The sequence below is a fragment of the Lathamus discolor genome, chromosome 1 (assembly GCF_037157495.1).
Source record: "Lathamus discolor isolate bLatDis1 chromosome 1, bLatDis1.hap1, whole genome shotgun sequence".
Classification (NCBI taxonomy): domain Eukaryota; kingdom Metazoa; phylum Chordata; class Aves; order Psittaciformes; family Psittacidae; genus Lathamus; species Lathamus discolor.
The window spans coordinates 164,349,885-164,369,691 of record NC_088884.1 but is presented as its reverse complement, the minus strand read 5'-3'; the positions used below and the strand labels follow the sequence as shown (position 1 = coordinate 164,369,691).

Here is a 19,807-nt window from a genome sequence, read left to right as displayed (position 1 = left end):
CCCCATCCCCGGTCCCGGCCCCGGTCCGGGCAGGTGAGGCCGCCCCCTCCGCCGGGCCCCGCCAGGTACCGGCTGTATTTGTACCGGCTGCCCGGGGCTTGCGGGTGCGTGGGCACCCGCGGGGCGGGTGCGGGTGTGTGTGTGCGGGTGTGCAGGGCCGGGGGGAGGTTTCTTGCACACACACACACGCACACACCCGAAGGAACAGCCCCGCTCCGGCCCCCCCCCCCCCCCTTCCCCATCCCACACCCCCCCCTCCGCCCCATCCCGGCTCACACCATGTTCCAGCCGTCCGCGAAGCGCTGCTTCACCATCGAGTCCCTGGTGGGCAAGGACACCCCGCTCGGCCCCGGGGACCCCCCGCGCCCCGCCGCCCTCGCCTACCCCGGCCCCGCCGCTGCCGACGCCGCCGCTTTCACCCCCGGCTTCCCGGGTGCCGCCGCCGCCGGCCGGGCCCTGTACGGCAGCGCCGAGCTCGTCTTCCCCGAGGCCGTGGGGCACCCGGCGCTGCCCGTCGGGCCCCACCAGCTCGGGGGCTCGGCGCTGCCGCCGCCTCACTCCTTCTTCGGGCCGCAGCACCGCGACCCGCTCAACTTCTACCCCTGGGTGCTGCGGAACCGCTTCTTCGGGCACCGCTTCCAAGGTGAGCGGCGGGCACCGGCAAGCGGGGCCCGTTAACGGGGGGCGAGGGAGAACCGGGGGCAGAACCTGTTGCTGCGGCGGCCGTGCGGGGCTGCGGGCGTTCGCACACCGGTGCCGGTGCCTTTGCCATCCCGGCGCTCGATGCCTTTGCTTGCCGGTGCCGGTGCCTTTGCACTCCCGCTGCCGGTGCCCGGAGCGAGGTCCCGGCCAGGCCCCGCGGGGTTCCCGGGGACGGGACCGGCGCTGCCGGCTCCTGCGCGGCCCCGCGGCTGGCGGAGCCGGGAGTTGGGGCTTCTCCCGCTCGGGAACGGAGGGATGGATCGCGGCGGCTCCGGGATTCTCGGCGGGATTTCGTTTGATTTTAACGCGTTGCTCGCGGCTCCTTCGTATTCTTCCCCTCTTTCTTCTTCTTTCTTTCTTCCGACTCCCTCCGTCGCCTTCCTCTTTCTTCTCTTTCTCCCCTTTTCTGCCTCTCCGTTTCTTACATTCTTTTTTTTTTCCTTTCTCAGTCTGTATTTTGTTCCATTTTCTTTTCCTTTCCTTTCCTTTCCTTTCCTTTCCTTTCCTTTCCTTTCCTTTCCTTTCCTTTCCTTTCCTTTCCTTTCCTTTCCTTTCCTTTCCTTTCCTTTCCTTTCCTTTCCTTTCCTTTCCTTTCCTTTCCTTTCCTTTCCTTTCCTTTCCTTTCCTTTCCCTTCCTTTCCTTTCCTCCTGTCCCCCCTGTCCCTGCCGCGGTGCCCGGGGGTCCCGGTTGTCCCGGAGGAGCCCAGATCAGGGTTATCTGCTCGGCACCAACCCCTCGCGTCGCTCCGGGCTCCGCCGGGGATCACGGCCGCTGCCGGCAGAGCCCGGGGGTACCGGCCCGACGCGATCCCGATCCCGGCCCGGCTCCCGGCGCTGTCTCCCTGGTGCTGAGCTCGGCCCCTCCGCCGAGCCCCGCTGCCGGCCTCTCCGGGGTTTCCCTTCCCTTCGTTTATTCCTCTTTCCTTTCGTTCATCTCTCTCTTCCTTTTCGTGTTTTAATCTATTTTATTTCGTTCATTTCTCCTCCTTCTTCCGTCTATTTCCCTGTTTCATTTATTTCTCTCTTTCCCTTCGTTTATGACTTCTTTCTTTTCTTTCTAACTCTTTCTTTCCTTCCCTCTTTTTCTCTTCGTTTCTTTCTCTCTTTTTTTCTTTCCGTCTCTCTCCTTCTCCCTCTGCTTCTTTCTCTCCTTCGCTTCCTTTTCTTTCTTCCTTTCCCACTTTCCTTCTCTCTTCCTTCCCTTCTCCCTTTCACTCCTTGTTTTCATCCTTGTCTTTCTGCTTTGTTTTTCTTTCTTCCTTTTCTTTTTCTTTCTTTCTCACTTCTCCCTTTCTGCCTCTTTTTCCCCCCTGCCACTTTCGTAGCCCATCTTTCTCCTCTTTATTTGTCTTCTTTTTCTATCTGCTGTTTCTCAGCCCTTCTCTCTTTCCTTCCCTCTCCTTTCCCCTTCTCCTCCCGTTGTCCCATGTCCAGCCCCACCATGGGACCCAGAGCAGCGTGGCCAAGGCACCGCCGTGCTCAGTGGGACCAAGCTGCACTCCTGGGGACCAGGGGACTCCTGGTACCCCCGTGTCCGTCCTTCCTGTATACCCCAGGCCCACGGAGGGGGCTCTGGGCGTGCTGGGGGTTCCAGTGCAGGACCCTGATCCCTCTCACTATCCACAGGGAGCGAGGTGTCCCAGGAGAGCCTGCTCCTCCACGGCCCCTTCGCCCGGAAGCCCAAGCGCATCCGAACCGCCTTCTCGCCGTCGCAGCTCCTGCGGCTGGAACGGGCCTTCGAGAAGAACCACTACGTGGTGGGTGCCGAACGCAAGCAGCTGGCCAGCAGCCTCAGCCTCTCCGAGACCCAGGTACCCCCAAACCCAGGTACCCTCAGACCCAGGTACCCCCAGACCCAGTAACCCCAGACTCAGTGACCCCAGACTCAGCCACCCCCAGACCCAGGTACCCCCAAACCTATTTACTCCCAGACTCAGGGCTCCCTAAACCCGGTGACCCTAGATCCAGATACCTCCAGACCCACGGACCCCAGGTAGCCACCAACCCACAGCCGTCAGCCCCACTGTCCATCCGTTCATCCGTCCGTCCATCCATCCATCCATCCAGCTGCCGGCGGGAGCAGCTCAGCATTAGGCAGCGGATACAGCACTAAACGTGCTCAGGGCTCTGGCTGCACACTACAGAATTCCACTTGTTTTAACCAGGAAACAGTGGCTGATCCGCGCTGATTTGGGTGATTTTATCTTTGCGGCGTAATTCCTGCGGTTGTTGCCGTCGTTCCCGGCAGGGCTGGAGGCTGGGAATGCCGGGCTCGTGTCACGCCGCTCTCCGGAGCGGTTTTCCAGGGCTATTCCTTGCTTGCTTGGGGTGTTTCCCTGGAGAGGAAGATCTGGTTTTCAAACCCGAGTTTAAAAAGGAGCCTCACAGGGATCCCCTTCCCTGGGGAGCTGCAAAAATGCGCCTTGGTTCTGAGCTTAAACACTGCGGAAGTCAGGAAGGGTGAAGGAAATAATATTTCCTGTATCTCTGCTTTTACAAAAGCCATTCCACAGGGATTTAGATTGGATGAGACCCGGGGAAATTGTAGGGATAAAAGGAAATAGAGATCATACGGTGCTGGGGGCAAACGGGGGAGCCGGGGCTGTGCATCTCTCTGTGTGTCCAAGCCTGGTGTCCTGGTGAGCGGCTATTCCCAAATGTTCCAGGTGAAAGTCCAGTTTCCTGTAATATTTAGTATCTGAGTCTATGGAGAAAGTTTTCCCTAAATTCCCATTAGGAAGTTGGGCCTATTCCCGAATTAATTTCATTTCTATCCTTTATTTTAATTGGAAAACCAAGCCGGAACTGTGGATGTTCCCGGTACCCGCCTGGCTCATCCTCACCGGGCTCTGCCAAGCAAAACCTCCCAAGTTCCCGGGAGGAAAATGTGGGAATGCGCAGGGATGGATGTAGGGACGGTGGCCTGAGCCCACAGGATCCTCCCGAAGCCGTTTGTATCCTCGTAGAAATAAGCAGTAAAATCAGAGCATCCCGACCCCCGGCCCCGCGGCTCGCAGGGTGCATCCATAGGGAGCCTCCAGCTCCGGTCCTTTCCTTTCTGTCCCTTCTCCGGGCTGAAAACGCTGGGGAAAACGGGGACAAAAAGAACCCGAACAACAAAACCCAGAGGTCAAAGAACAAACAGAGACTTGTCTGGGCGGAAAGGGCAGCGGCGGGATGCCCGGAGGGGAGCTCCGCTCGGCGCTGCCCCGAGCCGCAGCGCAATAATGCAGTTTATTGGGGAAAAAGCGGAGGCATCCGTCCCTAAATCCACCTGGAGACCTAGGAACGGGAAGAGGCGTTATAGATACATGTGGAATGGATGTTTTTCTGTGCTGCAGGGGTTTCTGTAGGATGCTGTTTCCATTGCAGGCGCCGGGCGCAGGGCAGGGAGCGAGTGGGGTCGTTCGTCCTTCCTTTCCGCACGGCTCCAGGCAGAGAAGGAGCTGGGAAAGGGCTGGGATTGGCAGCGCTGGTTTGCAGGGGGGTCTGTGGGCTGGCAGGGACGCGATTTTCCCCTTTGGCTTTAGGAAAATTGTCTTTTTTTTATGAATCTTTTCATTATTTGGAGGGAAATAACCCCAACGTGCAAAGGGGTGGGATACAGGACGGGCATCAAAGCACAGGGGAGTGGGAGAGGCAGCCTGGCTGGTGACTGTCCCAAAAGCAGGATTATTATTATGATCATTATTATTATCATTACTACTACCGTTATTATTAATACTACCGTTATTATTACCACTACCATTATTATTACCATTATTATTGCCATTATTACCATTATTATTATTATTATTATACTTTGAGCTACTTGGTCTAGCGGAAGATGTCCCTTCCCAGGATCTTAAGGTCCTTTCCATCCCAAACCATTCCATAATTCTATGATTCCATTCTATGCTTATTAATTATTATTATTATTACAGTAAATCCAGTAAGAAATCCTACTCGTACACAAACCTCCCATTAAAAACCAGCCCCCCTTCCATGACACACATCTCCTGTGTGACTGGTGACACAGGCGTGTTTTCACCCTATACAGATGCTCAGCCCCACATCCCAACCCACGGGTGGGTGCCTTGGATTGTTTTGCAGTGGATTTAGCCACTTCCGTAAGGAGCTGCCAGTGATGGCTCGGCCTGGTCCTATTTCCCAACTGCTTTTCCCACTGGCAGAGGGAGCTTTGCCCACTCCGGGTCCCCCAGCCGGGGAGCAACACCTGGAGCAGCCCAGGGGGAAGGTGAAAAGGGTACAGGTACCTGCCCAGCATCAGGAAATGCCTTGGGATATAGGGTGGGGAAGAGTGGAGGTGTTTAACCCCTTCCCATCCTTCCTCCTACCAAGGAGCTGCATTAGTCTGGGCTGAGACAGGCCCACGGAATGACAGAAATAAAGGGATTGAGGTAGCAGGGGGGAAGCAGCGGCAGCACATGGTCCCGAAGCAAACACAGAAAGTAGGATGAGACTGGAGTGTGTGTATGGCTGGGAATGTGCAAGAGCAGCCATCCGAGGGGATGTGTGCGATGGGATGGCAATATGGGACATGGAACGTGCGAGCCGGATGGTGCAAGGAGGTTCAGGGATGCACTAGGGCTGGTGCGATGGGAATGGGATGCGTGTGCCGGGTAGGTGGGAAACAGGGAGGGTGTGGGGGTACCAGGCTGGACATCACGAGTGGTTGCACCGTTGTGCCCATCGCTGGTGGCATCAGGTCACTTCACCTCCCCATGGGAGCACGCTGGGCTAGGAAATGACTCCCCTGAGCTGATTGTGCATGACACAGCCTACATCTCCCAGCAGAGCCTCTCCATCCCTGGCAGCACACGATGCAAACCCCGCTCTGGGTCTCAAATCTGCCTTTCCAAAGCTAAGGCCTCTCCTTGGATCCTTTGGGGTTATTATGGAGGCACCGTGGACCCCAATATTCCCTCCCAGCACTGTGTGTGCAGAGATGGAGGCACAGCAGCCCTGGCTGGAGCAGTAATAATTAACCAAGTGAATACCTGGGAATCACAGAGGAGAAAGATGCACATCCCAGATAGAGCCAGGGAGCAGCCGCATGGCAAAGCCCGGGGCTGGCAGTGGTCTCCCACTAAGGACCATCCCCAAAACCAAGCTCTTAGAAGTTGTGAGGTGCTTTTAGAACAGTCCCAGCTGGGGCTGCAGGCATTGGGGAGGGTTCGGTGTTGATGCTTGAGGAGCTGCACTGCCCTTGGGGGTGATGGCACGTGCGGGTGGCAGCACAGCACAAGCGGTGTCACCGTGTCTGGATGCAGGTGATGGTGAGGCTGATGTCTTCCGGTTGCCAACCAGACCCATTCCTGAGCTCTCAGCCTTTGGCAGGGTTTGGGCCATCATTCAGGGTATGGGCACATGAGGCCACCATGGTTTTGCTGTCCCCAGCTTGGGGATGGCAATGTCACCTTTTAGCCAGAGCCGATTCTCTGGGTGCTGTCGGTGTCCCTGAAGCACAGCGTCATTTCCCGGTGGATTCAAGGGTGGATTCAGGGGTGGAAGCACAGCTCATGTGCGGCAAAGCCATGGTGGGAGCCGTGTATAGAGGCAGGACTGGGATGCAGGAGCCAGCCAGGGACCATTCCCATCCTGAAGCAGGAGCACGGGGATGCGGTGACCCTGGAGGCAGGACCGCAGGCGCATCCCACCGCCTGGATGCACAAACACCCGGCATGACAATGGTTAATGCAGCAAGGGTTTAGGAAGGGATAAACCCCCAGGAATGGGGGTTTAAACCAATTACTCTTGGAGTCGGGATGAGGCATTGTAGGGGGCAGCTTATCCCTATGTTGCCCACTGTGAGGTTCTCACACTTCTCTCATTGTGGCTTCTGGCCTGTTGGAGAGAGGGATACGGCATCGAAGGGGTCAGGGAGCCCGTCCAGCCTGGAAACATCCCCATTCCTGCAGCTGGGAATCACAGGAGAGCCTCATCCTGCAGGATACAGCTGTACCGGGCTGGGTTCTCCAAGCTGAACTGCTTTCCCCCCCCACCCCTGCTTGCCACAGAGCCTCACTCAAGCATCTTAATTGCTTTATGCCTTAGTTTCCCGTTCTGTAATTTAGGGATAAGGCAACTTCCCTGCTCCCAGAGGGCTCCGAGCTTTAATTAAAGTTTACAAAGTGCTTTGCTGTTGCTGAATGAAAGGCACCAGCTCAGCATTGTTCCAGAAATGCCCCAAAGCAAGGAAAGCAAATGGTTGGAGTCCGGGTTATAACAGACACCGGGGCCATAAAGCCGCTGTTTCCATAGACTGGGCACGCCTGGAAGTGCAGGGCTGTTCTGCGTGGTGCCGGTGGGATGCGGTCTGAGGTGGCCTCGCTGCCAACAGCTCCAGAGCAGGAGGAAAGCTTTACTTGAGGGTGATGCTGGAGAAGGGGGAAAGCGGTGATGCTCCCGCGGGATGAGGGGCTGCAGCGCTGCTGGAGGGGCTGCGGGCACCACATCCCCTGCCAGTGGCTAAATGCTGCAGCCTGGGCTGGCAGCGGTGGCCGAGCAGCGGCACCTAGTGTCCTGCATCCCATCCCGTGTCCTGCATCCCATCCCGTGTCCTGCATCCCATCCGGTGTCCTGCATCCCATTCCGTGTCCTGCGTCCTATCCCGTGTCCTGCATCCCATCCCGTGTCCTGCATCCCATCCCGTGTCCTGCATCCCATTCCGTGCCCTGCATCCCATCCCGTGTCCTGCATCCCATCCTGTGTCCTGCATCCATCCTGTGTCCTGCATCCCATCTGGTGTCCTGCATCCCATTCCGTGTCCTGCATCCCATCCCGTGTCCTGCATCCCATCCCATGTCCTGCATCCCATGTCCTGCATCCCATCCGGTGTCCTGCATCCCATCCCGTGTCCTGCATCCCATTCCATGTCCTGCATCCCATCCGGTGTCCTGCATCCCATCCCATGTCCTGCATCCCATCCCGTGTCCTGCATCCCATTCCGTGTCCTGCATCCCATCCCGTGTCCTGCATCCCGTTCCGTATCCTGCATCCCATCCCGTGTCCTGCATCCCATCCCATGTCCTGCATCCCACCCGGTGTCCTGCATCCCATCCCGTGTCCTGCATCCCATCCCGTGCCCTGCATCCCATCCGGTGTCCTGCATCCCATCCGGTGTCCTGCATCCCATTCCATGTCCTGCATCCCATCCCGTGTCCTGCATCCCATCCCATGTCCTGCATCCCATGTCCTGCATCCCATCCTGTCCTGCATCCCATCCCGTGTCCTGTATCCCATTCCATGTCCTGCATCCCGTGTCCTGCATCCCGTGTCCTGTATCCAGTGTCCTGCATCCCATCCTGTGTTCTGCATCCCATTCCGTGTTCTGCATCCCATCCGGTGTCCTGCATCCCATGTCCTGCATCCCATTCCGTGTCCTGCATCCCATTCCATGTCCTGCATCCCATGTTCTACATCCCATGTCCTACATCCCACATCCTACATCCTGTGTCCTGCATTCCGTGTCCCACATCCAGTGTCTTGCATCCCATCCCGTGTCCTGCATCCCATTCCATGTCCTGCATCCCATGTCCTGCATCCCGTGTCCAGCACTCCATCTCCTGCACTTTGTGTCCTGCATCCCATATCCTGCATCCAGTATCCCACATCCAGTGTCCTGCACCTCATGTCCTGCAGGACCAGGGAGCTGTAGCATCCTGCACCACTACTGCAGCATCCTGCCTGCGGCAACCTGCATTGTCTGCAGCATCCTGCATCCCTGGCCACAGTATCCTGCACCACTGCATATAGCATCCCTCATTCCCGGCTGCAGCAAGTAGGGCTGCTGCCTGCAGGAACCTGCATCCCATCTGCAGCATCCCTGCCTGCATACCTTGCTATCGTATCCTGCACCACTGCATGTAGCATCACTTATTCCTGGCTGCAGCATCCCACACTGCTACCCCTGGTATCCCGCATCCCTCACTGCAGCATCCCACATCCCATCTGCAGCATCCTGCATCTCTGGCTGTAGTATCCCACATCCCCAGGCACAGCATCCCTCATTCCTGGCTGCAGCATCCCTCACTGCTACCTGCTGCAGCATCTCCCAGCCTGGCCGCATCATCCCGCATCCCTGGCTGCAGCATCCCACAGCCTGGGCACAGCATCCCGCATCCCTGGCTGCAGCATCCTGCATTTCCAGCCACATGGGTACCCGCAGCATCTCACACCACCCACCACATGGGTGCTTTCAGCATCCCAAACTCATCACCATGTCCATGCTGACATGTCCAGCCCCCGCTGTGGGCCATACTCCCACCAGAGATCCCATTGGAGTGGGATGCTGGGGCCTTGGGCAGGGAAGGAGGGTGTTATCTCCAAGGATGGAGACCCCAGGGACAGCGTCCAGCCACCATCATGGTGGAAAAGGTTTCTGGATGCCTAAATGTAGTAAATGGATTGCTTCTAATTGTAATTATAATTCATTATCCATAATTAGGTCCTTGGCTAATGCAGCCACCCTGCCCTGCGGCACAGCTCCTGGCTGGTGGCACGGGGATGTCTTTGTGTGTTCCATGGCCTCATTGGAGCCGTAGCCACCCAACACTGGTGACCAAGAGCAACGGGGATGGGTTTAGCAGCCCCCACTGTGCTTGTGCTGATCGGGGTGCAGCCCAGATACCAGGGTGATGGGCACAAGGTTGTGGCGCTGTACGAAGAGTCCTGTTTATCTGCTGACCCCATGGCTCAGGTGTGATTGAGAGACCGTCACTTGGGTCTCTCCAAGGCTGGGATGCGGCAGCATCTTGCATCCTGCAACTCAACACGTTCGTGTGTCCCCCCCCCATCCCACCCTGCCATGGGCAGAAGGGAAACTGAGGCAAGGCAGGGTTGCCACGGAGTGCTTCTGGAGGGACAGGGGCTTCATTGTGCTGGTCCTCGAGGAGATGAGGGCTTCCTGCCTCGTCACCAAGACCCCCACAAGCGCCCGTCTCTCCTTGTCCCCCAGGTGAAAGTGTGGTTCCAGAACAGGCGGACGAAATACAAACGGCAGAAGCTGGAGGAGGAAGGACCCGACTCGGACCAGAAGAAGAAAGGTTCTCACCACATCAACCGATGGCGCCTCGCCACCAAGCAGTCGAGCGGAGAAGACATCGACGTCACCTCCAACGACTAAGGCAGGGACAGGCTCCTGGTGCAGCCACCATGGAGAGGAACCCGGGGCAGGACGGGGGCACACGGGTGGCATCACCAAACGGACTCTAGGGACGTCGTGCTCCGAAGCCGCCACCGCCGCCGCCACCCGATGCCTTTCCTTGGGGACCCCCGCTCCGGCCGGGGACCCGCACCCCGTCCCCCCCGCCCCCCCCGCCGCTGCCCGGGGCATCCCTTGGAGGTGCTTTTCGGGAAGCTCCCTCCGCCGAGCCGAGGAGGAAGAGGAGGCTGCAGGGACCGCGGCCCCGGGACGCGACCGCGCATCCTCCTCCGTGCTGGAAGGCGTCCGTCAGCCATGAGATCAAATCCAAACGTCCTACCGAGATGCTCAATGTGAACCCGTTTCAGTTTCCTTTTTCACTTTGATTTCCTTTCCCTACCCCCTCCTCCCCCCCTCCGTTGTTTTTTGGTTTTGGGGGTTTTTTATTTCATTTGACACAGTTTTGGTTTAATTTATTCTTTTCTTTCGGTGCCTGTGTGCGTGCGTTCCCTGTCGTAGGTAGTCAGCAGCTGTAGTGTGTGTTACTGCGTGGTAATAAAGAGCAACGTGCTGGAAACGTGTCTGGTTGCCTTAGTGGATGGAGGTGGGGGACAAGTCCCCCCTCTCTCATCACTGAAAGCCATGGGGGTGCTGGTGTCCTTGTTGGAAGGACACAACTGGGTACCACTGTGAAGGGATGCGTCATAGAAATTAGACTCACAGCATCGTTTGGGTTAGAAGGAACCTCAAAGCTCTTCCAGTTCCATGCCACGGACAGGGACACCTTCCACTAGAGCAGCTTGCTCCTTGGGTCCCGCAGGAGCGAAGGAGCCATGGTGGCCCCGTGGTGGTGGATGCTGGAGGGATGAAGGGGGTGGCAGGACGCGGGGGTCTCCCTCGGGAGTCCCACAGCGGGTGGCCGCAGGTATGGGAGGTACGCGGCAGCTTCACACCTGCAATGGGGATTGGATGTCGGTTCCACACAGCGCTGCTTCCCAGGAGTATCCCACCCCAGGCAGGGATACCCCCAGGGTGGCTGAAGGGACCCCCTCAGTTCCGGGCATGCCAGGACCCCAGCAATGAGGGCCTCGGGTCAGGGGGGTCTTGGGGGATGAAGGTTGGGTGTTCTTCCATATGGTGCTGGGGGTCGAGGGAAAGGACGCTTACAATCATTATATATATGATTATATACGTATAATGGTTATATATTTATTATGTAGATGCATATTATAGATTTTATTATGTATAATATAATATATAAAATATATATAATGATTATTTGTGGGGTTATGTATATATGTGCTATAGAATCAAATATATATAAGCATATAGCGAGAATCATATATATATGTGTTATAGAATCTATGTATTATAGAACATATATATATGTGTTACAGAATCAAAGATTCATAGAATGGTTTGGTTTGGAAAGGACCTTCAAATGCCACCTAATTCCAACACCCTGCAATGAGCAGGGACATCTTCAACTATACATATATAATATAAATAATATATACATATAAATATAATAATTATATGGGATATACTATGTATACGCACTTATATATACATGCACACAATAGATACATTTATATACGTGTATATAATGTGTGTATGTATTATATTTTATGATGTATTTATACTATATATAATATAGCATACATGAGTTTTATAAAGTTATAATGCATTTTATAATGTAGGCTATAGTTTATAATATAGAATTATATATCGTTATATGGAAATATGTATACGTTCATACTGTAGGATATATTTACATCTTATAGATTTTATTCTATATCTTATGCGCTTTGTATATTATATATTACATATACACATTATATATATGTATATATTCACATTATATATTTTATTATATATAATATACTGTAATTATATATAATATGATATAGTACACATATACACTCACACAAATATGTAGTCATTCCTGCTGTGGGGAAAGCCCCCCCCTCCGTGCTCCAAGGAAAAGCCCATCCCCAGCAGCTTCCCCCCGTCAAACCAGCCCATAAAGCCCTCATCTTTTCGTGATCCCTTCAAATCCCGACATCCTTCCCATGACGCAATGGGACACCACCACCGAGCCTTTAAACTCCTTTATTCCAGACGGATCCGAGTGTTACACAAAGTGTCGCGGTCAGGACTCGATCGGGAAGGTTAAAAAGAGCCGGCGGGTGCCCGGGAGGTCCCATGGAGGGACCGCTGGAAGACGTGCCAAAGCTGGCGGGCAACCCCCTCCACCGCATCCCAAGGGATTTGCCGTTATCGCGGTTCTAAGGTGCGTTCGGATCAGGGTCTGCATGAGGAGGGGCAGCTGAGGATGTTGGGTGCAAAATAAGCCATAAAAAAAGGGGGAAAAAAGCCAAAAGTGGATGTTTCCTAAAGCGACCCAGGGTGATGCCTGGGGCTGGGGGTATCTACCACCAGCAGGACCACTTCAAGCCTCCATCACCTGCACACCCGACACCAGGAATGCTTGCAGAGCCAGGCCAGCTTCCCAATGAGCTTATCCATGCCCTAAAAGCCTTGGCTCAAAGGCTATCAGGATCTCACCACAACGCTCCAGAGTCCCCCCTCTTCTGAAGGACACCCCAGGCTCTAGATCCCCATCACAGCCCTTCAAGAGGAGCCAACCGAAGCGGAGGGGACACCAACATCACTTGGCTACATGGCATTGGTATAACCCTGAGATCTACCAGCATCGCTTGTCCCAAGGTGGAAGAGTCATCCCAATGGACAGAACCACTGGCATGGGGTGACCTGCTGCCCATCCCACCAGGACCTGGCCACAAGCAGAGATGTGGAGCAGAGAGATGAGCAACAAGCAGAAATGGAAGGAGCTGAGCTCTGCCCAAGCTGGAAGGTGGGTCGAGGATATGGATGACACAACCCTGGGGCTGTCCCCTGGCCAGCTCAGGGAGCAGCCAACAGAAGCATCTTCCAGAAGGGCCTCAAAACTTCTTGCTGGCACCTTTAGCTGCAACCTGGTCCTCATTATTTCTTAATTAACATATCCAAGAAATCAATTAACTGCGACATTTCTAATTAAATACTACAGGAGATGATCGTCTCATTATTATTATCTGCCGAGGTGAACAACTTGATGTGCGTGGTGGGGTTTTCGCTCCCCGTTCCTTCCACTTCCCCAATTATAGGGAATCAGAGATGCAAATGGTTGGGTTGTTCTCGCAAACCGAAGGCTCCTCTTTGTACATTAGGCAAGTCGAAGAGATTAATTAGCTATTAGTGGATGTGCATCATGTTATCATTAGCTGTTGTGTGTAGTCTTTTCTGGCACAATTTGCTGTCCTAATAAACAGCATTAATGTGCTGCCGCTTCCCCAGATCCATGCATTTCGTTCCCAATGCTGTAGGAAGAGTGGAACGTGGTATTTTGGGGTTGGCTTGAGGTCCTACAACGGATGGCAGCAAGCGTGCTGAGATGGTGGTGGGACCGTTGCACGAGGGAGCCCAACCTTGAGCTGCCTTGGGAGTGAAACGGTCTCTTAAGATCCATAAGGATCAGGTTTGTGCTTTTGCGCTGCTTTGAAAGAAAGATGCATCTCAAACATCCCCCGTGGTGGGATGGTGGTGGCTCAAAGGCTGAACCTCATCAGTGTCCCAGCATGGGGACACCATAGCCTTGTGTTCCCCAAGAGTTTGGGACCATAGGGCCACCAAAACGTACTCCTCAAATATATCCTGCATGCCAACAAGGCAGGGGACAGCAAGGAAAAGGGCAGCAAAGATGGGTCTGCACCATCCTGGATGTCCAGAGGAAGGGGACACATGGGTTTGGGAGATGTCCTTGGTCTCCAGGCCCATGGGTATCACTAATACGAGCACTACCTCGCTATACAAGACCTGCAGATGCTTTCAGAAGAGGTTAGGCAGGGGAACTGGACCCCATGAGGTGGTGGCTCTCCCTTCCCAGCTCCAAGCAGGACCCTTTTCCTAGTGTTTTGGGCAGGAAACACACATTTGGAGGTGCATTTAGACAACATTTGAGAGCAAACGGTGTCCCCAAGCTCCCAGAGGTCAGGATGGGCTGCCTCTTCCAGCTCCCAGAGACAGACACCGGTGTGTGCCTGGCTCAGGACCTGGGATGCTGTTCCTTTCTCAGCAGAAACAACCGGGTTGACCTAGACCCATTCCCATGACACGTGAACAGAAACAAGTTTGATGGCAGGGGATAAATCCAGACTCTTTTATCCCATTTGATTGTCACTTGTTCGCCTGCGCAGCTGCTTTTGAGCCAAGCCTGGTTCCTCTGACATCCCTCAAGCTGGTCCTCACCCCCTGGAGCAGGATCAGGCCCTTAGGATACACAGCAAGAAGCCTTCAGTCTGTTCTCCCCTAAACCAACACAGTCCTCACTGAGCATCACTCAATTAACATGATGAGCATCCCCTGCTAATTAACAACCTGTGTGGGTGATGCGCGTGCAGCGAACACATCCATACACGCTTCCCATCATGGAGAACATTAGGAATTGGCTCTTTCTTGCTGCAGAACTTGCTCAATCCATGCTTTTCCTTGGGTGTCTCCTAAAGAAATCCATCAAGCAAAGCACTGATCTGTTTCCTCCACTGCAAATTTCCTTCCCCATCTGTGGGCCCGGCAGGTAGCCGGAGCTCACGCTCTGAAATCTTTGATCCACGATACAATGCAAAACCAAATCCCTGTCTCCTTCCTTGTTCTTCCTCTCCAAAACCTCACGGCAAAGCACAGTTTCCACCACTTCCCCCCCAAAAAACAGCCTGGGATGAACAAGCTTTGCAGCAGAATGGTTCAGGCAGTGACAAAACTCACCGGAGAAGGGGAAATGATCCACCCAGACAGACACTGGAGCCAGGAGGCATCTCCCTGTCAACACAAGAGGCTGTTTCTGTCTCAGCCTCGCATTTCCATTCAGGAGGAGGAAGAAGAAGGCAAGTTGTGCCTCCGTGCTATGCCATGCAGCTTGGCTCCCAACTTGTGCAGGCTCAGGGAACCAGAAGCTGAAGTTTTGGGCTCAGAGCAGTGTTTTCCCTGCGGCACGCACATATGGATGTGTATGCAATGGGGTACCTGCACCCCCAGCATCCAACAGTGGTCCTCACCTCCTCCCACACCCTGCAGCAATGCAAAGGGCCCTTTTTCAGGCACTCAGCTCATCCCAGCTGGATCTCCGAAGCCTTGCTGCTGCCCATCCCATTGGCAGGCTGCTGTTTGGGGATTGACAGCATCCCTGCTGCCCTTCCTGGCATTGGAGGCTTTTCCTCTTCTTTTTCACTGATTCCAGGGCAAAATACAGGCCCTGATACTGCACTCTGTTATCCGTAGGACAGATGCCCATGGAAATGTCCCTAGGACAGATACCACCTCCCTGCAGCATCTCCAAATCCCAACCGGAGCGCATGGAGGGTCCTCACTTCCTCCGGAGCATACATTCATCTCATCTAGTGCATTAGAACTCTAATGGGTCAAATCCAGCTGTTCCTTACCCATGTGTAAATCCAGAATAGCCCCTTGAGTGTAACTGGGCCCATTCTGTGTTTCCACCAGGGTCAGAGAGCAGGAGCTGGCCCATCAGCAGCAGCTATGGAGAGCCCGGAGCTGGCCTCTCCTCCCCTGCATGCTGGTGTGTAAATCCTCAAAAATGGGTTTGTTTTGTGCAATTACTCCTGATCCACACCAGGGCAGGGGCAGAATCAGTCTCCCTGAGCTGGCCCCACCATTGGTGACTCCAGTTCCTATGGGTCTGACTGCAGCAGGAGTGGGCTCAGGCCTCCTGATTCCAAGCATTGCAATAAATCCTTCTAATACATTCCATGTCAGCGGTGATTTGGTTACCCTTTCTCCCCCCACCCCCCCAAACCCTCAATAAATTGGCATTTGAAGGATGCCAGCCTGTGCGTTTAGTACTGCCCATCCTCCCCATGACTCCATCTCTACAATGGTCCTAGAGGCAAACCTCACTATCCGCATGGTCTTCTGCTGGTGATCATGTCCAAAATCTGCATTAACTCCTCTGGTCCTCAGGGAGTCACTCAGGGTTTACTCTTGGGTGCAAGATAGAAAGCCAAACAATGGAAGAAGAAAGGAGAGGAAGACGAAGGGCAAAGGGAAGAGGAAGAGAGGAGAGGAGAGGAGAGGAGAGGAGAGGAGAGGAGAGGAGAGGAGAGGAGAGGAGAAGAGAAAGGAGAAGAGAAGAGAAAGGAGACGAGAAGAGGAGAAAGGAGAAGAGAAGAGGAGAAAGGAGAAGAGAAGAGGAGAAAGGAGAAGAGAAGAGAAGAGAAGAGAAGAGAAGAGAAGAGAAGAGAAGAGAAGAGAAGAGAAGAGAAGAGAAGAGAAGAGAAAGGAGAAGAGAAGAGAAGAAGAGAAAGGAGAAGAGAAGAGAAGAGAAGAGAAGAGAAGAGAAGAGAAGAGAAGAGAAGAGAAGAGAAGAGAAGAGAAGAGAAGAGAAGAGAAGAGAAGAGAAGAGAAGAGAAGAGAAGAGAAGAGAAGAAGAGAAGAGAAAAGAGAAGCACATTCTGTCCTCAGACAACTAGCTTTGCAAAGTGTGGCTCAGCCAATTAGCTTAGAATAAAAACCTTATTTTAGAGGATCTACGTTAGGTGGGACCAACCCCATCCTTCATATCTGTGCAAAGGAAAAGAGCGGATTGATCGTGTTTCTGGCTATAAGATCCTTTCCTACTCAATGTATGGGCACATTGGCTTTCCAGTATCTTGAAACCTAAGCAGAAGCCATTGTGGACATGCCCAGCTTTAGGCTACTGTGACACCAAGCCTTGGGAGCACAATAAAAGTCAGGATGCCACCCAGACCACCTGCAGAAGATGGAGAGATGGAAGATGCACAAGTTGTGACCTTCGCTGTGCTAATGGAGCGTTGCACATTGAACCATGGAAGCTTGCTTTTGCTCATGATCACAGGGGCAGGATCAGCATGGAATCAATACAGGACCCTTATCGAACACCCTATCAAGAGCTTCACATTCATGCACCCGTTGATCTCTATGGAATTATTTCTGTGCAGCATTATTGTGCAGAACACAAAAATTGCTGGGTGAAGTTAGTAGTAGTCATGTAGTTAGGTATAACCACGTAAACACGCTGTTAAACATCCCTCCATGCAGTGCTAGTAAGTTCTGAGATTCTTCTTCAGCTACTTCTCTAAAGTGTTTGAATGTGAAGTTTTGTTGTTGCTGCTCCTGTTGCTAACATAAGACTTTTAATATTAACCTTTTAGACTGGTGTGAGGTGTCAGTTCTCTGCAAGTGTTAATTTACTCCCGGTTGGCCGGGAGCAGTAAGACGTTACTATCGCTGAGCACTAGGATTTGTTTTAGCTTGTTGTTGCTTTCTTTTCCCCAGTCGGGATCTCAAGTTTCCCCCTTTCCCTCCCCATATCTTCTCGGCTGAGATGGTCTGCTTCCACTTACAGTCCTTTATTGTAGACTACAGTCTTACTGGTGGTGGCCATTGCGATTTCTGGCTCCAGATGAGATGTCTCAATCTGTGAAACCGAAGAGGAGACAAGATTAGAATCGTTGTGCTGCAGCAGGAGCTCAATGGATCAATAAATTCATGTGGAGAGGTATGATATGCAAATAATACCATGTCGATCACGCCTTTTCCGTGTCATTTTAATGTGCTTTACTCTGCTCAAGTCTCAACACAACCCTGTTTGGAGTGACTTATATTACATGAAATGATGCCCGCTCGCTGCCTTGCTATAATATTCCATGAATTATAGAGTGTCTCTGCAAATCAAACATATCCCACCCATCATTTTCCAGGAGACATCTCTTCCTTTCCCACAGCATGGTGCTAGAAGGAACCCAGTCCCCAAAGCTGTTTGCATCCATAGGGACCAGCCAAGGGCTGCTTGGTGACACAAGGGGACAGCGCTCCCTCACCCAGCTCCTGGACCAGTGCTCTACATCCTGCAACACGGAGGGATCAGTGCTAAAACCTACGCACCTCTTCCTCTGTCTCCAGAAGATCTCCAGCCTTTTCCTATATTTTCCCTTTCACTGGCTTCACAAGAAGCTCTGAATCCCTCCAAACCTTTGCATCCCCGCGAGCGATCCAGGATGCTCCCATTTCCCACAGCAAGCAAAGATCCCACTCCCAAGCGGGACAGGGCACCTTGCAAGACCAGCCTTTGAGGAATCCTATAGGTTGACTTGCTGCTGTCGCTGACACAATGCTAGGAACCCACGTTAAAATCGAGATGCTTTTGAAAATGTTTAACCTAGTTAGACAAATTAGCAAAAATTTGTGCAAAACAATTTAGGTATTTAAAATATTCAATGTTTTTAAAAACTGGAAAAACTGTTCTTAGCTTTCAGCTGCAAAAACCCAACAAAATATAACATCAAAGCAATCTTAACATGAGGTGCAACATAACCCTTCAGCAAAGCTGTTAAACAGCTACTGGAGCATCATGGGAAATAGCACTTCATTTATTCAAATGCACATATGTCAGGTTTTTGCACCATATGTCATTCCAAGCTATTTACAGTAATAATTAAATCTTAATCAACGTTTAACCTCTGTAAAATGTTTGAAGGGATCTAATCACCCTTCAGACTGCACTAATGAAGGAGAAATATATAAACATAAAAAGAAAATGATGCATAGATAGCACACCAGAAAGAACAGTAATTGCAAAATTGTATTTCTTTTAAATATAATCAGCAAATTATGTAAAGTAAGCCAACGAGTATTTTAAGTGAAGACATCTTGGGTGTCAGAGGTGTGATCAGCTAATTTTGTACTGCTATCCATAACAGATGTAGCATATTTTCTTTTCGTGCCATTATTAGCAACTTCACCATTTCTTTCTGCGCTGAAACACAAAGTGAAGCATTGTGCCGGGGAGAGCACCCAGCGAAGGTGCAGGAGAGGCTCTTCTCACCGACAGGATCCATTTTGAGGGAGGATTAAGTCGGATCTGCCTGGCTCTGACGCAGCTTTTCTTCCTATTGTTTTCTTCTTTTTCTTCCAGGGATGGAAAGAAAAGCTTCGAGGTGTTGGGGCTGGGGTGGTTTCACCATTGGCATGAGAATATCGAGGTGGGAAGTGCTTTAAAATGACCTGGAATTGGGTTCTTTGACCCTGAGCATCCATGGTGGTGCTGGTAGGGCTTGGGGACGTGGGGCAGCTTGGAGACGGCAAATCCCAACCTACTACTGGGAAGCCTCCATAGGAAGCTAATGGAGAGCCACCACAGCCCATCCCTCTCCAATAGGCGCTGGAGAGGTGGGAGCTGCAAAGGAAATGGAGGAAAGTCACATCTGCCATGGTGGACCCCACATCAGTGGTCTGAAAGCAAGATCCATGGGGAAACAGTGAGAGCTTGGATGTGATGAGTCTAAAAGAGAGGAGTTCAAGGGAGACGTGGTGGTATTTGTGTGTGCAAGAGGATACAGCACGGAAGAAAGGAGAAATGTTTCGTTCACGGGCTCTTGGGACACCATTCAAAACGCATCGAGTAGGATCCAAGCTGAACAGCAGGAAGAGTATCCTAGTGGGAAGGAGCAAAGTATTCCAACCAAATGCTTGGGGAAGGTGTGGTGTCTCTGTGGTGGGAAGTTTTCAGCACAGATTAGATGAAACCCATCAAGAATAGTTTAAGCAGAATTGAGCTTGTCTTGATGCAAGGAGACAGATGAGATAACTGCTGGTAAGTCCTTCCAGCTTCCTCCCATGGGTCCAGGAGGAAAACGGCCTCCTTTCCCTGCAGGGCAGCGCTCCTCATTCATAGCAAGGCTGCACGCAACGCTGTTGGATGGGATGGCTTTAGGAGGGACAGGATTGAGGTGTGAGAGTTCAGAGACAGATTTTGGTGTCTGAGCAGAAGGTCAAGGGAATGAATGCCTAATGCAAGATGGACACAGGGTCCGTCTGAACATCTCCTCTGAAGATCTTGAAAGAAGATACAATTGGTCATAG

At 52.7% G+C, this 19,807-nt stretch overlaps 2 protein-coding genes across 4 annotated transcripts in view; one reads left to right on the top strand and one right to left on the bottom strand.

Annotated features, from left to right (window-relative positions):
- Positions 1 to 279: 279 nt before the first annotated feature.
- EMX1 (empty spiracles homeobox 1) lies at positions 280 to 10,424 on the top strand. 2 transcript variants are annotated; one of them, XM_065662475.1, is made up of 3 exons: positions 280 to 643; positions 2,329 to 2,529; positions 9,662 to 10,424. In XM_065662475.1, the coding sequence occupies exons 1-3, from the start codon at positions 280 to 282 to the stop codon at positions 9,916 to 9,918; spliced, it is 822 nt and encodes a 273-aa protein (XP_065518547.1). In that variant the 3' UTR covers positions 9,919 to 10,424. The 2 variants fall into 2 exon arrangements, with proteins under 2 accessions (XP_065518547.1, XP_065518556.1); XM_065662484.1 differs by having other exon boundaries at positions 2,329 to 2,513; positions 9,662 to 9,922.
- Positions 10,425 to 16,233: 5,809 nt separating this feature from the next.
- The window catches only part of SFXN5 (sideroflexin 5), a 102,846-nt gene continuing 99,272 nt past the window's right edge, over positions 16,234 to 19,807 (bottom strand). For both annotated transcript variants that reach the window (XM_065662455.1, XM_065662463.1), the window contains one exon: positions 16,234 to 17,363. In XM_065662455.1, the coding sequence (XP_065518527.1) occupies positions 17,286 to 17,363 (78 nt within the window). In that variant the 3' untranslated portion in view covers positions 16,234 to 17,285. The remainder of the gene's footprint in view (positions 17,364 to 19,807) is intronic.